The sequence below is a fragment of the Chiroxiphia lanceolata genome, chromosome 7 (genome assembly GCF_009829145.1).
Source record: "Chiroxiphia lanceolata isolate bChiLan1 chromosome 7, bChiLan1.pri, whole genome shotgun sequence".
NCBI lineage: Eukaryota > Metazoa > Chordata > Aves > Passeriformes > Pipridae > Chiroxiphia > Chiroxiphia lanceolata.
Window position 1 is genome coordinate 4,061,626 of NC_045643.1, and position 22,364 is coordinate 4,083,989.

At 45.5% G+C, this 22,364-nt stretch overlaps 2 protein-coding genes and 1 long non-coding RNA gene across 5 annotated transcripts in view; 1 reads left to right on the forward strand and 2 right to left on the reverse strand.

Moving 5' to 3' along the window:
• Window positions 1-174: 174 nt before the first annotated feature.
• Window positions 175-2,037, reverse strand: LOC116789247. The gene is made up of 2 exons (XR_004357946.1): window positions 1,878-2,037; window positions 175-1,055 (listed from the first exon to the last, which is right to left on the reverse strand). It is a non-coding gene; the product is annotated as an uncharacterized LOC116789247 (long non-coding RNA).
• An 884-nt stretch (window positions 2,038-2,921) lies between these two features.
• Window positions 2,922-5,485, forward strand: S100B (S100 calcium binding protein B). 3 transcript variants are annotated; one of them, XM_032692837.1, is made up of 3 exons: window positions 2,922-3,027; window positions 3,916-4,068; window positions 4,524-5,485. In XM_032692837.1, the coding sequence occupies exons 2-3, from the start codon at window positions 3,931-3,933 to the stop codon at window positions 4,662-4,664; spliced, it is 279 nt and encodes a 92-aa protein (XP_032548728.1). In that variant the 5' UTR covers window positions 2,922-3,027; window positions 3,916-3,930; the 3' UTR covers window positions 4,665-5,485. The 3 variants fall into 3 exon arrangements, with proteins under 3 accessions (XP_032548728.1, XP_032548727.1, XP_032548729.1); XM_032692836.1 differs by having other exon boundaries at window positions 3,010-3,089; XM_032692838.1 differs by lacking the exon at window positions 2,922-3,027 and adding an exon at window positions 3,136-3,347.
• A 6,233-nt stretch (window positions 5,486-11,718) lies between these two features.
• The window catches only part of DIP2A (disco interacting protein 2 homolog A), an 81,931-nt gene continuing 71,285 nt past the window's right edge, over window positions 11,719-22,364 (reverse strand). The window contains 10 exon segments of the mRNA XM_032692781.1: window positions 11,719-12,737; window positions 12,947-13,070; window positions 14,406-14,580; window positions 15,208-15,282; window positions 15,997-16,054; window positions 16,724-16,785; window positions 17,185-17,214; window positions 19,268-19,438; window positions 20,635-20,803; window positions 22,138-22,268. Of these exon segments, the coding sequence (XP_032548672.1) occupies window positions 12,485-12,737; window positions 12,947-13,070; window positions 14,406-14,580; window positions 15,208-15,282; window positions 15,997-16,054; window positions 16,724-16,785; window positions 17,185-17,214; window positions 19,268-19,438; window positions 20,635-20,803; window positions 22,138-22,268 (1,248 nt within the window). The 3' untranslated portion in view covers window positions 11,719-12,484.

A 22,364-nucleotide genomic window follows, 5' to 3' on the forward strand; every position in this document is an offset into this window, starting at 1 on the left:
GAATTAAAGAATTAATTTGGTATTTATTTTATAAACTAGGCTTATTTTTGGTTTAAGACAAAAAGAATTGTCGTAATGAATCTGCTGAGATGAGCTTTATGTAAGTATCTCCACTTCCTTGCAGATGCCAAGATCTCTAGATAATTTATGGTAATGTTTGTCTAAAGGCCATGGTGGAAGGTGAACCACTTGGATTTATTTTTCTGTCTTTATACAACCTGCCTGCCTCCAAAATTTTTAATAATTGCCAAACTGCTGTTATCTCAGCATTATTTTTATACAAGTTTTTCTGTGTCTGGCCCTCAGCTGAACTCAGCCAGGAACAAGCTCACCTCTGGCTGCTGGGTTTGTAGCTTCAGACATGGACTCAGTGCCCATGGACAGAGCTGGGGAACCTGCTCCCTGCAACGCTGCTCTCTCTGCTGGCACTGTGAGCGCTGCAGAAGCAGAAGCAGCTTCTTCACCCTCCCACCCAAATTCCACTGCTTTCATTGCTTTTTTCTCCCAGTTCAATGACTGCTGGCCTTTGTCTCGTAGTCTGGCAGAGCCTGGCGCCACACACACCAGAGAGACAAAGAAATAGGCTGGCTTGTCTCTCTGAGCCTGGTATGAAGAGCCCACATTGTGTTTTACCACAGAGAGGGAGACAGGCAGAGGGCTGAAGTGTTTTGCAAACCCTCTTGTTTCTTTAAACACGTCAGCCCAAAGTGCTGGCCAGGAAGCACTGACTCTGAGGAAAGGAGCCCCAAGGTCACACTCTCCTGATCAAAGATCAAGACATGAATTTTAAAATAACAGAAGTGGCTCTTTGGGCAGCACTGAAAGCACAGCCAGCTCACAGCTCCCCACCCATGCCCAGACCTCCTGGACTGTCACTGGCTGGGTCAGGGATGACCCAGGAGACCAGTGTTTGCCAGGATATGAGCCTGGACAAGGATCAGGGAAGTCCCTTGGAGCTGGTCATTAGCAGAGTCAGGAAAGGGGCAAGGTTTTTGGTGTTCCCACTTGATCCTTCTGCTCCTTCCCACTTATCAGCAGATCATTCCAGACCACACCTGTAAAATAGAGAAGTCAGAATGATTTGGGGGTGAAATGGACAGTAAGAATCATTGGGAAAGGGTATTTCAAGACTGTTTGTGTTTTGATCTGTCAAATGCTAATTTTTCTGTTCCATTTTAATGAAAGGTCACTTTCCAGAATGACAGAAAATGGTTTAAAGAAGCTGAGCTAGGACCTCATCTCTGACTAGAAATTATGTGCTTTAATGCATTTCTTGGCTAAGGACCGAGCTAACAGATCTACCAGATCAAATTGCCATCAGCAGAGAAAAGTACTGTTTCTTTCCTGCTGACAGATAGCCCCATTTATAGCCAGCTCTTACATGAATGCAAATATCCATGGAAAAAATCAAATAGTGCAAGACTGTTGACAAACTACCTCTGCACTAGAAACACCACTGCCTAAAAGCATCCCTGCTGTCCCGGCCAGTCCAACCAGAGCACAGATAACTGCTGTAGTTTGCAATGCCATAAATGCAAGAATTTCAGGGGCCAGATAAATATTTAGAGTCAACATACTCAGACTTAATGCTAGGGAAATTATTTTTTCCCAAACCAGTGTTTGAACCTGTTACAAAAGCTTCCATGAGCTGATGTAAGGAAATGATCAACGTAGATGGGTTTCTTTCACACCAGTACATGAAAAAGTTTTTAAGTAACATGGTAGGTGGTGTCTCAGTAGATTTGGGGAACACAGGAACTGCCAGGAAATGTGTCTGTCCAGCAACCTGGTCTTGCCTCTTCAAAGGGACTTTTTTTTTTTTTTTTAAGAGGTCCAGACCTTCATCCCCCCCCCAAGCACATGTATAAGGCTCTTACTCTTTCCACATTTCTCTGCAGGAGCTGAGTGTGGCAACAAAATGGGCTCTTCATCATGGGCACTGCTCACCCGTCTTCTTAGTTAGCAGGAGTACCACGTTCTGAGTCACACTGAGCCTGAAATCCAACAAAGGCCTCCGACATAAAGCAGTTACTGATCCCGTGCTGAACTGAAAAAGGTGTAAATGGCAACATGCCACAACAGTAACATCAGACAGCTTCAACTTTGGCTCATACCATCTTATTCCTGGGAAACAGCATGACTCCGCAATGAAACACAGTGAAACTTGCTTTCTTCAGCCTGTTCTCTGTGTTTATTAACCATTTGCTTGTCCTGTGCCACCGGGAACAGTCTAGGTGAAAGATGCTGCTTGCTGCTCTTTGCTGTTTGTCACCTGCTGCTCTTGCTGTTTGTCACTTACTGCCCTCCACATCCTCCTTCCCTGCTGGCCTGCCTGCCAGTCCCCACACAGCGTCACCTCCATCGGGTCTGTGCACAAGCCTGAAACGGGGATCTCTGGTGGAAAGGAAACTTCCAGCTCTTGGGTTTAGACAAAAGTGCATATAATGCCGGTTAACGGTGACTGCTGGGGCTGGCAGGGGGCCTGGGAGCCCCCCGCGTGGCTGCGACACGGACAACAGGTACATGCAGGCAGGAGATTCCTGCCCCCCCAGTCACGAGGGTGGTGTCACAGTCACTGGCCGAGTGACAGCCGTGTGAGAACCCACGGCCCCTCCACCCAGCTTTTCGCCGGGGTATGGCAGGCACACCCCGGACCAGGCACTCTTTCCCCAGCAGGGATTCGGGAGGAGCGGCTGCTGCCGCCAGCCCTGTCCATCAAGCACTGAGAGCCCGATACAATCGTGATTGCCCCGCAAAGGCACGGGGAGGGGGCAGAGAAGACGCGGTCAGGCGAGTCTCAGGAGTGCACAGTGAAGGGACAAAGGGCCACAGCGTCTCTCACGTGGGCGGCCGTGGGCTGGCGGCGGGTCAGCGCCACTGCGGGCAGCGCTGCGGGCCCGGAGCCCGGCCCGGACATCCCCGCCTTCGCCTGCCATTGGCTCCAGGGCCTCCCCGCCTCCGGCATAAGAAGGCAGCGAGTCTCTGGGGCGCCCATTGCTGAGCCACTGCCCCGCCGGCAGCAGGGAGGTGAGAGGGGCCGGGGGATGCCGGGCGGGGGCAGCGCCGGGGCACCGAGCGCTGCGGAGCCGGTGGGGAGCCGAAACACTCCTCAGCCTTGCGGACGGGGAAGGAGGCAGGTCGTGAGCATGCAAAGGGCTCTTAGAATGCACGCATGAAGTGCTTCGGGAATATTTCCTACCTGATCGGAAACAGTCTTTCTGTTTGGACACTGACTGCTGCATGGGGGAGGAAGTCAGCTGAAGAATAAGGCGGTGGGATGAGATTCAGTGCCTTGTGGTGGAGAAACAGGAGCCAGGTCACAGGGCAGGAGACACTTTACCTGTGGGGTATGAACGAACAGAGTGCCGTTAGGTTTTTTCCCAGCTTTTGGGAAGGTGGTTTTGCATCTCTCCCTTTTTGGTTTGTCTGTCTGTGAAATCTGCAGGAAACGCTGCAATTCCAATGATTATCAGTCCCAGGAGGGTCCCCAGATCAAGTGAGGGAGGAGGGAGGTTAGAGAGGTGCTTATTTCATCCTACTGGCCACTCATCAAAACTGGCTCCTGCCTGGTTCTCCTGACTGCTCGGCTGGAGACAGGCCTGCAGGGAAAGGCATAGGCAAGGCTGCCTGTGACAGAGGGGACAGCAAAACTCTTCTGAAGCTCTGTGAGCAAAATGAACCCTTACCTGCCCCTCTCCTCGTGTTGTGGCTCTGCGTTTCTCGAGAGCCCTTGAAAGCAGAGTCACAGTCTCTCATAAGCTTTTCCCCTGAAGCCAGAGCTTCTGTCAGTCCTTCCCAGCAGATGCTTTAAGCACGGGGTCCAATTTTGCTGATCGAGGTGGCTGTGCTTCCAAAGCAAAAGGAATTGCTGGATCTTGCCCAGGTTAATGTCCTGGTCACCCCCTCTGACCTCAGGGCCACGCCTTTACCATGTCTGAGCTGGAGAAGGGCATGATCGCCATCATCGATGCCTTCCACCAGTACTCCGGCAAGGAGGGAGACAAGCACAAGCTGAAGAAATCAGAACTGAAGGAGCTCATTAACAACGAGCTGACCCATTTCCTCAGTGTAAGTATTGTCCTCCTCACAGCTCACCTGGCTGGGCTCAGGTGGCATTAAGCAGCCTCTGCACTCCACTAACTCTGTCTCCCATGGGAAGCAAGAGCAGGGGAAGTGGTTTATCCACACATCAGGGTGCTAAATCATTTGCTCCAGCTCTGCAGAGCAGCAGGACAAGTGCAACAGCCTGCGTGGCAGGCTGGGGTGTGGGTTGGATACTAGGGAAATTTCCTTCCCTCAGATGAGAAGACAGCCTCGCCCCAAGGGGCTCAAGAGGTCTCTTCCCAGCAGCACAGCTGTGGCTGCAATTTCCAGAGGCACAGGGCAGTGCCCCGACACAGACTGGAAACGATGTGTCTGAACAGAGATTCAGCCATTAGAGCACCACAGAAGGGGGGACATGTTACTGTCTGGGTCCCACTCTGATCCTCCCCAGCTTTGGCTGCCTATTTCTATCCCTTCAGGAAATCAAAGACCAGGAGACTGTGGACAAAGTCATGGAGGCACTGGACAGTGATGGGGATGCTGAGTGCGACTTCCAGGAGTTTGTAGCCTTCATTGCCATGGTCACTGCCGCTTGCCACGAGTTCTTTGAGCATGAGTGAGCTGGTGGAAAGCAGGCGAGCCCCTTCTACTCATGCTGGAGAGATGCAAGGTAGCATCACTCCTCTGGGAAAAGGAGTGGGTGTGACTACAGGCTCCTTAGAGTTCAGCTTGTGCTAGACTTCAGCAGCTTAATAAGTTCTGCAGCTTTGTGAAACAAAGAAAAACCTGCACAGCTCAGGAAAGCCTATCAGCCAGCGCCCACTGTGCTGTGGAGGCAGCGTGTGAGTGCCTTGTCTCAAGCTCCTTCCCTGCTGTTGTAAGCCAGGAACATGCCCAGGGCTGGAAGCAGGCAGACGCTATGATCTAAGCTTGCTTGCAAAGGAATAAGGGAAATTTAAGGGTTGAAGGACAAGGTGATGTAGAGGGGCTGGTTATGGAAGCTGTTTCTGAGCCCACTGGCCTGAACAGGAAGGCTCCCAGTGATTCCTGTGGGCTCTGTGCATGCCATTAACCCAGGAAACCCAGCTCCTGGCCCCTCACAGGGGCTCAGTAGAGCCCACCCATTTCTTGGCAAATTGAGACACCCTTGGCTTGCAAGGCAAAGCATAACCATCTAAAAGCATAACCATCTAACAGCCCAGGCTTTCCTCTTGTTGATCAATCCTCCCTGCTTTTGGCAGCCTGCAGAACTGGAAGCAACAACGTATGAGGCTTCTGGGCTGGGGTCAGCTCCTGGGCCTGGGACGTGCCTTGGTAAGGTGTCCAGGCTCAGTCAAGAAGGGATGGGGGGATTGGCCCAGTGTGACCACAGACCAGGCACAGCCTCTTGAGTGTGTGGAAGTGGCAAAAATAAAATGTGATTTCGGTCTCTGGTGAAAAACGTGTCCTTTTGTGACCTGCACCGTCAGAGCGGGAGGCTGGAGGATGCAGCCTGAAGCACTGCTATAGCTCATGGCCCTGGGTTTCTTGTTGGGCATCGACCCTTCACCTCCTCCCTGGTGTCACTGTGGCTGGCCAAACAGCTCAAGGTTGTCACCACCACCATGTTCCATCTGGCTGTCCACACTGGCAAGTGCATCTGTGAGGACAAAGGAGCACAAGGCACCTCTGCAGGAGTCATCCAGGGGCTTGCAGTTGTGAGCCCTTACAAAGCCTAAACTAAACCTAGGGCAACCTTCCCAAAGTCTATGCTTCTGCCTTTTTCAGTCTGCACCTGCTGTCCAGCTCATCAACACCTGTGAGTTGGGCATTCCTGGCCAGCAACATCAATAGTGACAGATTCGTGACAAAGATGCTCACAGTTGTCATTGTTTTTACCTCTTCCCCATTTTATAATGATTTCATGCACAAAATGACATGTCTTTGGACAGGAACCATCTTGCTGCTCTCAGCTGCCTCCTCCAAGCTCTGCAAGGGGACACTCAGGTACTGAGTCAGGCATACAAGAGACAGTATCTTATACTTCACCTGGCACAAAAAGCCATTTTGCCATCCCAGGGTAGTGCTCATTTGTTGAGACAGTTCCACTGTTTTCAGCACTAGTGCAGAGCTGAGGCACTGTGTGACAACAACAAATGGGGGCAGACAGTGTCCTCAAGATTAGGAAGGGTAGACAGGACTCATGACCCTCTCTGGAGCCTGAACCCAAGGGTGCGATGCTTCCATACAAGGGTCTCCAAATCTCACCTGCCTTCTGCCCCCCTGCACCAGCAGCGCTCACACGATGAGGAATCCTTCCCCAAGATCAGGCCTGTTCAGCAGCTCTGCACAGCATTGCAGCAGCAGCTAGCTGTAACATGCAGCTTGAATGCTGGCATAGCCAGTGCGACACGAGAGCAGCAGCAGGGAGTGACACGGCAGGACTGCACCCATGTTTCTGGCAGTAAGGCTGATCCTTACTCAGCCGCACCACTGCTGGGAATTCAGAGAGGCTTCACCCAGCACAGGAGAAGGTGGAGCTGATGCCTCTTGTCAGAGAGGAAGACTATGTGTCCTCCTTTGAGGTGAGCACCCTGACTCCAAACGCTGCAGTGTACAGTGCTCAGGCTACTGAGCCCCTGGCACGCCTCCTGGGCCGGCAAAATTGAAATTCCTGAAACAGACAGCATGGTCACAGGCCTCACCATCACCCAGCCTGCACTGCAGCTTACACTCACAGCTCTGCTCCCCTTGTGTTCCTTGTCCCTCTGCCACAGGGAGTGGCTCAGCTCAGACCGTGGGGACAGCTGTACACTGGCATGGTGGGGGAGGCCAGCAAAGCAGTTTGGGCAACGCTGGCCCTCTGTCAAGAACTCTGCTGATCCCTCAGGCCTGCTGTCCCCTCACACACACAGGACAGCCACAGCCAGCCACCTCCAGCACCTCTGCTCACAGCCTGGGCCCCCCCCGGACTGCGCAAGCCCTGTGCCCAGCCTACAAAACCCCATGCAAACAAGGGGGCTGTGTACAATACCCGAGGTGTGTACAAGACCTCACAGGCACTGATTACATTGATCTGATGTTGCATCAGTCAGGAGAGCTCAGAAAATCCACGTTTCCATCATTAGTGACAGCCTGCAGAAAGGCAGGTTTGGTGACAGCGAGATCTGAGTTCTGCGCTGTGGGACCCTCAGGGCCCTGGAAGGTTCCCCCAAGGATCAAACAGCAGCTTCACACCAGCAGAGCCTACCTGACGTAGGACACATTTGTCAGTTATGGTTTTGACTCTATGAAGAGGAAGCCAATGAATTTTCCACCAGGAAGGACACCAACGGAAGGTTTCATATATTACAGACTTCTGTAATAAGTTTGTTTCTAAAAGTGAAACAAAGAGAAGAAAGTACAGTAACAGGAAGGGTTTGAGATGCTTAAAAGACTCAAATTCACTTCTGAAGCTAGAAAATTGACAGAAGGGCAGATTTTGTACATCCGTGCTGTATTCTACCTCTGCTGAATCGCATTTTCAGAATTTAGAATGATACCATTACTTTTTGCTCCGGGAGATTAGAATCTGCACTTTTACTCTCTCCACAGATAACTTCAGGTGAAGTGCATCTGTGAAAAGGATCCCTGGATCAGAGACAAAATTACCAGCACTGTAAGAGCACTTACAGCCCCCCCCCAAAATGTTCTTCCACACAGGATCTAATCTTACTGAGAGTGCTGACTGTTGCTGTTAGCATATCTAAAAAAAAAAATATTCTTCATCTTGTTAACTCTTGATGGAAGTGCATCTAGACTGAATCATTCAATATCAGAGTTCACATACTGACAGCAAGAAAAATAATTTAAGAAGGAAACCAAAATATGTTTTTTTCCACAAATCAGATGTGGACTTTTACAGACTCCAGAGAAGGAACACAACCAACCATAGCACTGTCATTCACATTTGGCAGAAGTAAAGACAAATCATGATTTTGCAGTTACCTTTGCCAGGTAAGTTTTAAGGAATGCTAGAAAAATAGCAATGTTTATCACTTCCATAAGAAAACTTCTATATTCAGGCGAGAATAGGGTTAAAAATCCCAGAAATGACTGGAAGAAAAACATATATTATTTTAAGAACATGTACTGAAATACAAAAGAAGACAGAACTCTGCTTATAACCAAACTGGAAATAGAACCTGGTGTACCCCGTTCCTCCTAAACAACACAAAACCAACACAAAATCTACATACAAACACAAAAATTTGGCCAATTAGAACTGGCCATGACGAGAAGCTCTGGCTTGGAAACATCTCATTTGAAATATCTGACCAGATAAATATTTAAAGCATATTAACTGGCTGAATATAAACATATAAGCAAGAACATACCAAGCCTCAAGTAAACGCTGAAGTGCAAAAAAGTTAAAGAATTATTTCATGCAGTTTTGCCAGCTGTAAATTAGTTCTTAGACGTAATCCAGCTCTATCATCTACTAACACAGTTTCTGGTCTGATACACTGATATATGGGAAATGTGCAAGCTTTCCCTTTTTGCCCTTAAAACAGAGTTGTGGATATTCTATAGAAACCAAACCAGAAGCCTATCCAAAGAGATCCTTAAAGTGCACAGTATCTGTTTTCATAGAATGGCAGGGAAACAGCATCAAAATAATCAGGGACTTGGTACAGAACGCTTGCAACATGCACTTAAAATGAACACTGCTTCCTTTTTTCCACTGTAATAAATTCCTGGGTAACAATTAGCAATAAATAAGGGCGTTAAAGCAATCTCATAGTACTGCTGCCAAAATGACATAAAGCTTCTAAAAAGTCAGTGTGAAGTGGTGGCTCACAAAGAACACTGCTGCAATAAAGGCAGCTTTATTAATGTTTACAAAGTTATTTAGTACTCACTGGAGTCCAGTCTCTCACCCCAGAATAAATCTGAAACATTCTACTTCAACAGCAGCCCTCCTGCCCCATTCCCCTCAGCAGCACATTAGTTCAGAAGGAGACAGGGCTTAGAATTCCTTGTTAGTACATTTTCTATTCCCACAAATCAGGTAAAAAACCCACAAAAGACAACAACAAAAATCATCCTTGTACCTTTACTACGAGCTGGGATTTCAAATATCGTACCCATTTAAGATGAATTATAGGGTTTTGAATCCCAATTTCATTAGCTTTGAGGAAGATGAGTTAAGATGTTTTGGCACTAAAAACCCCCCATGCTTTAAATGAATGTCACACAGAGCACTCTCTGGATGCCAGGCCCAATGCCTTGCTGGAATTAACAGTGGGAAGAACAGCAAAGGCTCCAAGATGCCCTCGTCTTGTTATGTGCACTGCTTTTAAACACAAGTCACATTTTGCAGGATCAATTCCTGCCTGTTTCCTAAACCTACTGCTGATACAAATGGTTTCTGTAGGTGCCTCACCCCTCTTGCCTTTTCAAGCAAAAACTTTGCCTTCATTTAAGACACTACAGTTTAATTTGTTTCCATAAACAGCCATCCTTCTTTAAATCTGAGTAAAAGCAGGTGCTTTGGCCAGGAACCCCCGAAAGTCTGTGTTAAAAGATGCAGATGACATGAAAAAATCCCCTGCCATCCCCATTCCCAGGATGGAACACCCTGTAACCACAGAGTGTTCTGCACACCATGCTGACTGCGGGTGGCCTCAGCACAGTCTGACACAGCTGCTGTGCCCCAAATAAGTGTTTGCCCTGAACCTTGTGTCAGAGGAAGAACACCAGTCAGAAACACGCTCTGGAGTAACGCCGGGACAGCGCAACATTTTATTTGGATAAAAATTAAACCAGACACTCCACCTCCCATGACCCACACTGCAGGAGGGCACAACAGCTGGTTTAGGGATTTTTACAGCCTTCCAACGTGCTGCCATAGCAGCTGTGGGTGAGCCTGGTGATGTTGCCGGAGGCTGTCACCTTCGTCCTGCTGCTTCTGCTGCGGTTTTTCCTTCCCAGCCAGTGCTTTCACCCTGGTCGGCATCAGCCTGGATTGGCATCAGGCCTCTCTTCGTCCTGGGCTGGTGCCTTTTACAATGTTTCTTGAAGGTATAAATTCTGGCTTGTGCCTGGCTGCAAACCAAGCAGGGGCATGGCTGGACCTCGCTGTGCATCCTTGCGCGGGGCTGGAACTCAGAGGTCCCGGAAAGGCTCGGCCACACACAGAGCAGTGGCAAAGGCCAGAGATCACCAGGTGCTGCTTAGTGGAGTGACGTGACGTGCACCGTGGTGGTGACATCATACAGGCACCGCCGTGGTGATGTCATACAGGCCCAGGCCACCCAGCATCACCATGGCAGTGACATCACACAGGCCTGGCCCTGCCAGCACCACAGCAATGATGTCATACTGGCCTGGCACCACCCTTACTGTGGTGGTGATGTCATACACACCCAGCCTTGCTGGCCTCATGGTGGTGACAGCATACAGGCCCGGCCCCACCAGCACCATGGCGGTGACATCATACAAGCTGAGCCCTGCTGGCCCGATGGCAGTGATGCCATACAGGCCTGGCCCAGTCAGCACCATGGTGGTGATGTCATACACAGCTGGCCCCACGACAGTGACGTCATACAGGCCCAGCCCAGGCCCGCTGCCCCCGCCCTGAAGTTTCACAGAAAAAGCTCTTTAAGGCACGAGACTGCCCGAAACACAGGTGCAAACTGTGCTAAGCCAAGGCCCAGGTTTCAACATTCATCAAGTCAGATCGTCACAAGCTGTTTTGAAATGTTTAATGAGCTTTTTTTGTTTTAAGATTTAACTTTACAAGGCAACTCGTCTCACTGTTATCAGTATCTCTCAATACAAAAGTCTTACAATGCTTTATTTGCTAAAAAACTACAATGTGGAGATGAGGGTTAGGGAGTTCTCTCCTTTTGCCAGCTCTTTTGTTAGGAGGGGTGTCCCACAGCCCGCTGCTGGAGGCTGCTGTACTCAGAGAATAAGTTACACAGGTTCTGTACATAATTACAGTCAGGAGTATGCAGCTGTATAATACACCACAGGTAAACACCATCAGGGCAGATAACTACTATATAGGAAAGCTTTTTCTTGCAGATTTCAGAGTTTATTTAATCATGAGTTAATCTGATATATCAGGGGACTGACATCTATCTTAGGCACTGATCCAGGCAGAATCGCCTTGCAGAAAAAGCTGGCCCTTTTGCCACACTTGTGCATTACTAAAAAAATTGTATGTAGCTCTCAAAGTCTTTAACAAATCTATAAAAATAATTATTTGCTAGTCTCGTGCTTACCTTCAAACACAGTAAGTATTTGAATAACTTCCTATTCTCTTTCTGCATCAGGTTCACTGCAGTATTAGATCAGGCAGAAACTTCAAAACCTTAATTAGTCAACTGTGACTCAACCAACTGGGTATTTTAGCCCAAACAAAAGAGTCTAAATACAACTGTAAAGAAAATAAAGACAGTTTGTACCACAGCAGCTCAAGCTAACTAACACTGAATAGCTTTTCCATGGTGGGGAAAAAAAAGTCACTATTGTAAGTTTTAGCACAGGATATTCAGGGAAAACATATGGTAAGCCCATGCTTTGTAAACATCTGTACAAATCATTCAGAGACTAGTGGCTTTGGAATGAATTTTCAAATCCTTGGCGTTATGCAGGGCAGGAATTAACATGAAAACAGGGAGAGCAAGAACACTGAAGGCTCCTGCATCAAGTACTTAAAACTGGATATTACTTTGTATTTTATTATAAAGTTTGTAGCATTACAGAGTCCAGCATGGCACCGTAAGTAACACTGTTACAGTTGCAGTATTTGTTTTTGCTTGGTACAAAAAAGCTGAACAGTAGCATTAACTGTTACACTGAATCCGGGATTGGAATGGATTGGTTTCTTCTGAACAGGGATGAGTCAGTGACTTAAAATAAAAAGGCTGCATTTTTAAATCTCAAAATATGTGCAAAATTCCTTTCAGCAGAGAATGTGGTAGAGGTGTGTGCAATCTTGAAGGTTAAGTCCCAACCCCGAAACTGCCGATATATTGCAAACAGTCACACGGAGGTGAACTCTGGATGGTTACTTGCGACTTTAGGTGTTACTTCCAGGAGTCCTCCTCACAGCTGGTGTTCTCTCCCCACCCCGCTTTATGTCCTTTTATGCAGTGCATCAAGTACTGACATTCATAATTATTCCCACCTCCACCCCCCCCCCCCAAAAAAAAAAAATTGGTCCATGATAGTTCTAATAAGCTTCCTTCAGGAATTCCAGTAAACTCTCCATCCTAAGACAGCTGTAACTGTTACAATGAACTTATGAAAGCAAATGCAGTTTTGGGAGATGAAGGTCTGTGAAGAGTAGTATCTCTGTTTTCCTAAGGTCTTCAACAGCTTTTAAAAACACAGAAACATGGATTCTGATGTTATCATGAGGAAAGTCCCTTGGATTTTGGTGCTTTAGCCTTGACGTGGTTTCCTGTTTTCACATGTTGTAGGCAACATAAATAGGATCCAACTGATCAGCTAAAAATCCATCTCTCAAGTGCATCCGTTGTTTCTCACCACGGGAATTGATGGGAATGACACCTGGGTCCACAATGACCACAACACCCACTATGAGATAATGCTCCTCCAGAACCACGTTTGTCACCAGCGCCACCAGGTCCAGTGCTTCCTGTTCCGAGCCTTCCAGCTCCACAACCACCACCAGCAAGTTCGTCCACGTAAACACAGCACTGTTGGTATGATACAGGTATTAACAGGGGGGAAAAAAATACCTACTCAAAGGAAGCTAGTTATTAAAAGAGATTATTATAAGAAAGACAAGACCTCCCAAAGCTTCCAAGTAAACAATGTGTACATTCTGACACAGCCAGGGAAGTTACAAGTTCTTCTGCTTTAGAAGAAATAAAAGGATACAGAAAAGCAATGCTGAGGTTCTTACCATTCTGCAATGCTCTTATGTGCCCTTATTACGGAGGTTTCTATGTCAATGGGATGGTACCTCATTCCTCTGAGCTCCAGTGTTTCATCCAAAGAGCCCACCACATACAGGGCATCGTGTCTCTCTGCAATACAGCACACACATTTAAACATCATCACATCTACAGGACAGACATGGCCATATGTACGTGCTCATTCCTGACATTCTAAAATGTTCCCAGTGCTTCCTAGGGAAAGCAGTCTATAACACATCAAGCATTTGGAGAGAATGAAGAGCTCACGCAGCACGTCTGCCTGTAGACTCCAAGCAACTGAAACCAGACTGAAAAGAATTTCTGGGTCATCCAGTTCTGTCCCTTCTCTCATGTAATGTCATCTCAGTTCATAAACCCAATCAAAATCCAAAAGCATCTTTTTGTCCTACTATTCTTACCAGAGAACTTTTCTCCTCTGATTGACAGGAACACTTTTTGAATTTCCCAATTTCACTTTTTGTTTTGTTTTTAACACCAGCTTATACCCACTTGACCTCATGCCAGCAAAATTCTGCTCAGCTTCTTGAGTTCCCACAGTTTATGCAGTGAGATCAACTCTGTTCTCTCCGCAGCCTCAGCTTTGCCAGGTTAAATAAGCAAAGCTCTCCTAGACCCTTCTTGAAGGAGACACTCTCCATATTCATTCTGTAGTTCTGTTCAATTCAACTTTGCTTTTTTCTTTGTGAACTATTTTATAATTCTGCTCAGTCGTGTCACTGGAGATGAAAAGCATGCTGGGAAGCTGTATTTCATGCATATTGCTATGTTAATTCACTGCACACAGCCTCGCAAATGCTGACAAACTAAAGGACAACTGACACTGTTCCACGGTGACAAAAATCTCTAGGACATGTAATTTTTCAGAAAGCTACAAGGCGCAAAAACTTGCTGTTATAATCCAGTGGCAGCAGTTGGGACACTGACACTATCCATGTAGACACCATCATTCGTTTCACTCCAGTCACAGAAAATTAGCACTATACATTCGCTAATAAGTTAGAAGCATTCAAACTCCCATCCTTAGGATGTTCAGAGATTTATTTTTTTTTAATATATTATAATCAAGAGTTGTACCTGCTTTGTATTCTGCTTTAGCAGAAAATGTAAGCAGATTGAAGACAAACTGCCCTATTTCCCAAATTCAGACATCTCGGCTTAGATTTGAAAAAAAACCCCAAGATTAACAATTTATTTTCTATACTGGAAAAATTATGGAGAAGTTTCTCCTCTAGACCTTTAAATTCTGAAAGGCTGTGAAATCACTGCTATCTGTGCGTGTCCCGAACCTGCTGAATGACAGAACAATTCCTGCTCAATTCAGCACTCTCCTGTGATAACAGGAGAAACTTGAAAGACAGGTTACTCTTTGCTAGCTCAGCTATCCCAAGGAGTTTCAGGCTGTAGGTAGAAAGTGTTTCCTCTCACCTCCGCTGGCGTCAGTGAGCTCTGTCCTGCGCAAGAAGCCCAGGTACCCGGTCCGAGCCCACACGGTCTGAGTGTCCCCAAAGCTCAGGTGAGCAGTAAAGTGATCAGCGTGCAGTGCTTCCTCTCCATACACCGTGTAGTAACCAGTGGCATTGTGTGGACTGCTAACCCATATCTAGGGGATAAAACAAACCCAAAACGGAATCGTTCCCGTGTAAGCACAGGCTGTTTTGCCGGAGCCAGGCGGCACCATTTATTGATTTAAAAGATCTGTTTCACTGACAGTTCTGACCACTCCGAAATGCTGGTTTTATTAAAATTGTTAACTTCTACCTCACAGAAAATGACCAGGGAAAAGGAGTAAAAAGGAGTTTTATATACATATAGTTGGGGGCTGATAAAGAGGAAAAATGAGCCATGCATTTGGCTTACAGGTCAGGAGCACCTGTTCAACCCATTAGCCGGGCATCTTATCACACAACAATCCAGATGTATATAAAACAAAGGTTAAAGCGAGCAGCAAATTACCTTCTTGCTGCTGCCCACTGATGGGAGTGCATCACTACCTGTTCCAGCTGCCAGGCAGACACAGACTAGTCCCCTGGTCTGGCAGAGGAGGGGGGAGCTATGCAGCTACACAGTACAGGTATGTAAACAGTGCCAGCTCTCTGTGGGGTTCATTCACGTGGCACAGCAAAGCCATCATGGTCGTCCCACCCAGGGGCAGGCACTTCTCTAACAGGAGGTATTGATTTATCACATCACTGCTGACAGACACAGCACAACAGCATGAAAGCTTTACCTCTCCTAAGTGCGAGTCTCCCAGAGGTCCCTTGGTTTCTGTGTGTGCTATGATGACCTTTACTCCCGGAAGAATCTTGAATGAGAAGCATGCAGAAAAAAAACTTTAATTCATCAAAAGTTAATAATGCGGAGCCACAGAAGTCAACAGTCTGTGCTTCTCTTGCTACTCCTCTCTGCATCACGCGTATCAACCACCTTGTCTTACAAAGTTGTTTAACTTGTTCAATCGTTTTAACCCTGAGCAGCTGTTTTGCAGCTTCAGAGTTGGTTTCACACCTAGAAAATGCCTTCCATGTGAAGGCCTCCGATTTTTTCGGTGGTAGCAATGTGTCCTGTTGCTTCATGTCATGCACCAGGCCTCCCTTTAACTACTTGATCACACCATGCTCCCTCTAGTGCCTCTCCTGGATACACTGTGATTAGCAAAGCTCATCACATGTATTCTGTACTGGGATCCAGGTGGAGCAGCTCACAGCCCAGGTTAAGGGCCATGAGGACACAATGAGGGTCATAATGAATTTAAACTGAAAGAGTAGGTTTAGATTAGATGTTAGGAAGAACTTCTTCCATGTGAGGGTGGTGTGGCCCTGGCACAGAGATGCCCCATCCCTGGAAGTGTTCAAGGCCAGGCTGGATGGGGCTTGGAGCAATTTGGTCTAGGGGAAGATGACCCTGCCCATAGCAGGGGGGGATTTGGAATGAGATGATCTTTAAAGTCTCTTCCAAACCAAAACTCTCTAGGATTCTGTGATTCTATAAGGAGGAAGGATCAGTGTCAGTCTCTCACCTTCCCAGACTCCATAAGGGGCAGACTGTGTGGAGAGCCTCTCTCTACCAAACGCACCCTGAGAAAATAAGAGGATACATTTGTACAAGGCTTTAAGAACTTAAACAGAAGTCAAATAGATATGTTCTACTATACCCACACCCTCTCTTTAGCTGCACTGACCAAGCTGTAATGAATCAATCAATTGTGCTCAGTTATTCACAACACAGTAAGACAGTTACAAGCTTCCAGCTGTCTTGAAGACTTCCCTATTAGCACAGAGCACATTTCTTTTAACAACCTGTAACTCTGCTCTCTGGAGAGACAAGTGACTTTTTCCAACAGAGCCCTATAGTTGCAGTTCCACCAGCATTTTAAATTCACCTTCTAAAAAAGATTCTCCTGGACCTCTACTTGTCACACTGAATGGTGGCAGAGCATTGGTAGGAATCACAGAAAGAGTGAGCAGCCCAACTGGAATTAAACGACACAATGCAGCCCAGGGAAGGCTGAAGGAATGGAGTTGGTTTGGTTTGAAGGAAAAACCAAAAAGACTAAGGGAGACTCTAACTGTACTTTTTCCACTACCTGAAGGATACTTAGAGAGCCATGCAGGAGAAGAGGGCACAGATATAATATAGCAGGGAGTCAGCTGGCTGCTGCCAAGGATATTTCAACAAAGCAATGCAATGAGTCTGAGGTTTCTCCTCTACAGCCATTAAAGAGCTAATGCTTTAACAGCCTGTACCTGTCATGTCGAAGTGCTCTCATATCCACATAGACTGTTGTTGGATCTGGTCCTGCTGTTCCCTAAGAATAAGGAGGAAGAAATAAATTCAACAGAAGCCACAAGATCTTGCTTTCATTCTCACAGCCACATAAATTCACAAATTTCTCTCCCTTTTTTACTGACACTTATAGAGCACTTCCCTAATCTACAAGAAATATAGTAAAATAGCCCCCCTTTCTACAGTGACCGCTCTAAAGCAGTTTTCTTACGGAATCACTCAATGAATGCACAAGTGAAGTATGTAGTACAGGTTAAGTCTAAGATTTTAAAATTTTTAAATTTAAAATTAAGTTTTAAAGATTCTAAAACCCACACAGCAAGTGCGAAGGATGTAAGTATAAACCAGTGTGGGCCTAATCCCTAACACTGCAGAACCAGATGGACTTCAGGACATGACAAGCACACATGCAGCACTATACCTGTTCAGCCAGCTTGCCCAGCCTGTTTGGCTGACAGCAGGACCACAAACAGAAGTAACAGAGGCCATCAAAGTGTGTGAAACAGAGAAAGGGGAAAAAAAAGAAAATACAAACAAAGAGGCACTGGAAACATAAGATACACACAGTAAGACAGAAAACAAAACTCATACTGTTTTAGAGTGAAAAGGAAATTTCCATTTCAGATTATTTAAAGGCTTGACACTCTTAGGTGGTTCCTTGGGAAACATGCATTTTCCAGTTAATGAACAAGAAGAGGGCTAAGACAGCTTATACATTGTTCTATCACAAATCCCTCCTCCCTTTATGAGGCTGCTTGCAGCTTCAGAAATACCTCCTCAGTCCAGCAGGGCTGGAAGACATTCTGTATTTATCTACATGCTAATTTGTACCAGAAGTTTGGCCACTCATCTACATCCATTTAAATTCAATGAATTTTAAAACATCTAATACAAGTATCACTCTAGAAGAATGCAGGAGAGGGGTTAGAAAACCCCCCACACTGAAAAAGGGCTCAAGAACGGAAAACAGAGATGAAAAAGGCGGAATATGAAGGGGAAGCTCAACTGCCCAGTAGTCCTACATAGCTCACAGGGGGGTTTTTTGAGTACTTTTCATGTTGCCATTCAACACTCTGCAGAAAAACTGTTTTCCCCTCCCTTATCCCAAACTGGCTTTTAAAATTCTTATTTACACAGGCAACTCGGAAAGCTGATCTTTCACGCTGGGTAGATGACATGTTTTATTCAATGTGTTTAAAATCTTAATTTACAGTCATCTTGATTTCATGTGTATCCTTCCTATTTTTCTCATAAAATCACTCTGGCCATATTTCTTTGTAACCATTTAGCTAGGGCTTGTTAAAAACCTTTCCTCCTTTAATTGTGAAAGAAACTATAGAAACTAAAGAAACAATTGTAAATGGCAACATATTTAAGAAACTTGTGTCCCAAAATGTCTCTCCTGTAGGAAAACCAGAACATTACAATATATCCTGAGAGGATAAAAGGGATTTTTCTTCATCTAGTGAGCACCAGGAACCAAAAGAAAAAAAAGGAAAAATTAAGTTTTGCAGAAGTACAGTAGCAATCTTCATAGAATCCTATGTTATGTGCAATTCATATCAATAAAATTGAAAATTAAATTTACAATTACACATATTTAATGCATGTCTCCCCTAAGATATTCTCCACATACAAAGCTACATACTGCCTCATCTGAAAGCTGAGCACTATCAACTCAAAGACCATCCAAACTCCAGGGTGCTTTCCCATTTTCTAGTCCATACGTAGTATCTGAAGTTTCAGGTAAGTTTTGGAATATAGTTTTTCTTAATTTCCTGACTGCAAAAGCAGTATTTCAGTAAGAAAAGTTAATCTCATTAAATCACACATAAGGGATTATTATCAGCTGAATACCAAACTGTCAAAGGTGGTTCTGGCCCACAGCATGTCATTATCTCTACTCTGTGAAGCAGGGCTGTGCACTTTATGGGCATACCCCCCCCCCCCCCAAATCTTCCAACTTTATACCTTTAATTAAAAAAAAGTCCAGCTCTCACATGAGGTGAGACAAACGTATTTGCATGCTGATAATACTCATTGGAGACCTCTAAAAGTCAAAAAACACCTGCCAACCTTGTCAGTTTTCCTGGGTCTTATTTGAGGAACTCTGTCTTCCATCTAATTCCACATTACACATACAGCTATTTTTCAAACAGACAGGATCTGAATAACACAAAAGCTGAAACAGCACTGCTTGTAACATTTAATATTTATGAAGAGGAAGCTGTTTATTTAATTTAATACTGCTCCTGCATAGTAGGAAGGAAACAAGTTTCTTAATACTGAACCTCTGGATTAGAAAAGCAAATCAATTGGTCAATTAGTACAGAGAAATGAAATTATCATAATCCACATCTTATTAAAAAGCTTATTTAACTTGGTGATGAAGCTAGGAAGCAGCAGAGCTCTAGTTCATTAGAAAAAGACATCCATGGGGCTGAACATGATTTCCTATCAAGTTCCCAGAGACTCTGTGAAAGGAATAAGCAGTTCAATCTCACCTGTAAGCAAATTGCTACGTTGACCCTGCACCCAAAGGTAGTGCTCACTGCACGAGCAGAGAGGCCCAGGTCTTTAAATAACTTGGAGAAGGACTGGGTTAGTGTGATCCTAGGTCTCTCCTCTGCAACCACCATGCAGGTACGGACACAGGACAGGTTAACTCCCTTCATCTGAGAGGTTGGGTGAAGAGAACAACATTTTAAGTTTGAAGGCAACAACTCTAGAAATAAACAGTTTTAATTTGTGCAACAGAAGGACTTGAAAAGCACTGGAATAGGACGTGAACTGGTTAAACACTAAAGACACGGACATCATGTCACTGCAGCACAGTCACTCGGAATTCTGAGCTGAAAACCCCCCCGAAATTCATTGTGTCACAGGGCTGGCTCCCAGCATGGCACAGTTCAGGTGCAAGCAGTGTTCCAGACATCATTAACTCCTGCCAGTGTGAATGTGAACCTAGAGCCATTGCCTGTGGGCCAGGATTCCCCTTGGTGAGGTCCAGGGGAACAGAGGAACAGGTTTTTTGTTTGTATTGAGAACAAGTACAATGCAGCCACTTTTTTGTGAATGAGCTGCCACACATTCCCAGTGGAAGTGCTGAGCAGCTGAGTTACTACAGCTGTGGGAACGCTCCTTCCTCTTCCAAGGTAATTAAGTCTGAGTTAAGAGACTTCCCTCAAAAATAAATGGATGTATCAGGGTGCAATTGCTGCTGTTAGGAAGTATATCATCATGTAATCATATAGAATGGTTTGGGTGGGAAGGAACCTTCAAGCTCATCTAGTTCCACCTCCCCGCCATGGGCAGGGACACCTTCCACTAGACCAGGTTGCTCCAAGCCCCATCCAACCGGGCCTGGAACAATTCCAGAGTTGTGGATGATTATATCCATTTTAGAACTCTACATTTTTGGTATTAACTGATCTGAAAGGAAGTGAGACTTACTGGGGAGCTTTTTGTTGTGTAGGAGAGAGGTGTTTTTGTGTTTGGTGAGGTTTTGGGCTTTTTTCTTCTGTTGGAGTGTGTTTTGTCTGTTTAGGGGTTTTTTTTGTTTGGTGGTGGTTTTTTGTCTCAGACACAAACAAGCTGACAGGCTTGCTATGTATTTTGCCCAAAATCTCAGAAATATCCAGCAGCACAGACGTGGCACAAACAACTAAAGCTGAAAACATAAGACTTCTTTTTTTTTTTCCTCCACCAGAAACACGAGAGCTGAATCTTCCAGCAATCTCAACATTCCCCAAAAATCAAGTCATAACGAAAGGGTCTCACAGAAATAGGAACTCATCCTCTGCAAATGAAGTACTTTTAGAAAGATACATGTATGTCTCTGTCAGCATGTTGAAAAAAGGAGTCCACTCACCCGGAGAACGTCGGTCTGTGTCCCCAGCCCTTTGGTGCACATCTCCATCACAGAGTATGAGCAGAAGGTGACACGCACTTTGTACTGACTGACAGCAGACAGCCATAGAGACACGTTGCTCTCCAGCTCCAGAGGAGGGACCAGGATGGACTGGTGACCTGAATACACACTGGGGAGAGGAAGCAGTAGAAACCATAAAAAAAAAAAAAAAGCCAAAAGTTATGTGAAGTCAAAACGAAGGAAATACAGGAAAACTGAGACCTGAACTTCAGCTTCTCTTCTCCAAGAGAGCAAGAATCTCTTAGTCAGCTGGGAACTACGGGGCTGAGTTAAGTCACAAACTTTAAGGTGAGTATATTTGTCCTGTGCAGTAAATTGTGCTGAGCTATAGGCAAACATTCAATACCTTCAACAGACAGAACTGACACAAAAATGTTAATGTCTGAGGCATCACAGAAACACAGAGTGACCTGGGTTGGAAGGGACCTTAAAGCTCATCTCATTCCATGCCCCTGCCCACTAGCCCAGGTTGCTCCAAGCCCCGTCCAACCTGGCCTTGGACACTTCCAGGGATGGGGCAGCCACAGCTTCTCTGGGCAACCTGTGCCAGTGTCTCACCACCCAATTCCAGCTCCTAACCACCATCATTCCAATTACAGCTGGATATTGAGCATATTTTTCTGAGTCATTCATGGGAAAATGCACCTTTTGCTTTGAGTGAAATGAGTGTTTAACACCTGTATTGAACCATTCAAGATTTAGTGCAATTTTCTAGCCTTTGCCATGGCTGTCTCAGTTTTTAAACAGTGTTTATGTGAAATATTTAACCTGGATACCGGTTGCATTTTTGTTTTTCTTCAGTGCACTTCCTTTCCAGTTGGGAAATTTAGAGAGAGAAGGGACAGGTGTACCTACAGTAAATTTACCTATTTATAAAGCAACTTTGTATTCAAAACCTTCAGTTTCTGCATTTTTTAAAAGAAACATCTAACATAACATTAAATCTTTGGATTAGTTAAAGCATATGGCATGTTTTAAAAGAAAAAAAAAAGGAAGATTTTGCAGCTTTGTGAGATGTGCTGCATTAGAGTAGTTATCTGTTTGAATCAATTCAGGACTCATTCATTTTAAGAAACATTTAACTGCTTCCTTCAGCAGTAGTTCTTAGTGCATACCCATCTTGCAGTGAACACCTTAAGGGTCTTGTCAAAACATATGGTTTAATCTCAAAAGACTTTAAAAGGATTTATTTAACCAATGTGAGATAGACAGTGAAGTCCTTTTTTTCCTTGAATTTGGTATCTAATTAATTCCACTTGCAAACCCAAAGTTACTCGAGTAACTAACTGACTGAAGTGGATCTTCTTACCACAGAAGGTGTTTTCTGAACTATTGATAAAAAGGTTCAATTGCGTTTCTTTGACAGTTCTATCCACAGCTGTTCCCTGGGATTCTGGAGAAGGCTGGGCACACGTGAGGAGGCCCATGGCTGCAGTGACATACCTGCACAAGCACCACAGTGCAAACCCCAGGCCACAGTAAGGGTCCAGGCAGATGGCAATCTGTCGGGATGGGTACAGCTCACACTGGAGCTTTATTGAGCGACATAAGGCACTTGTAGCTGCGTGTGACATCTGCAAGAGGAAAACAGGAGCTCTCAGGGACCCTTTTTAGAAAAAGGGTATCACGTATTCCTTCCTAAACATAAGGAAACAAAGCGTAATTATCTC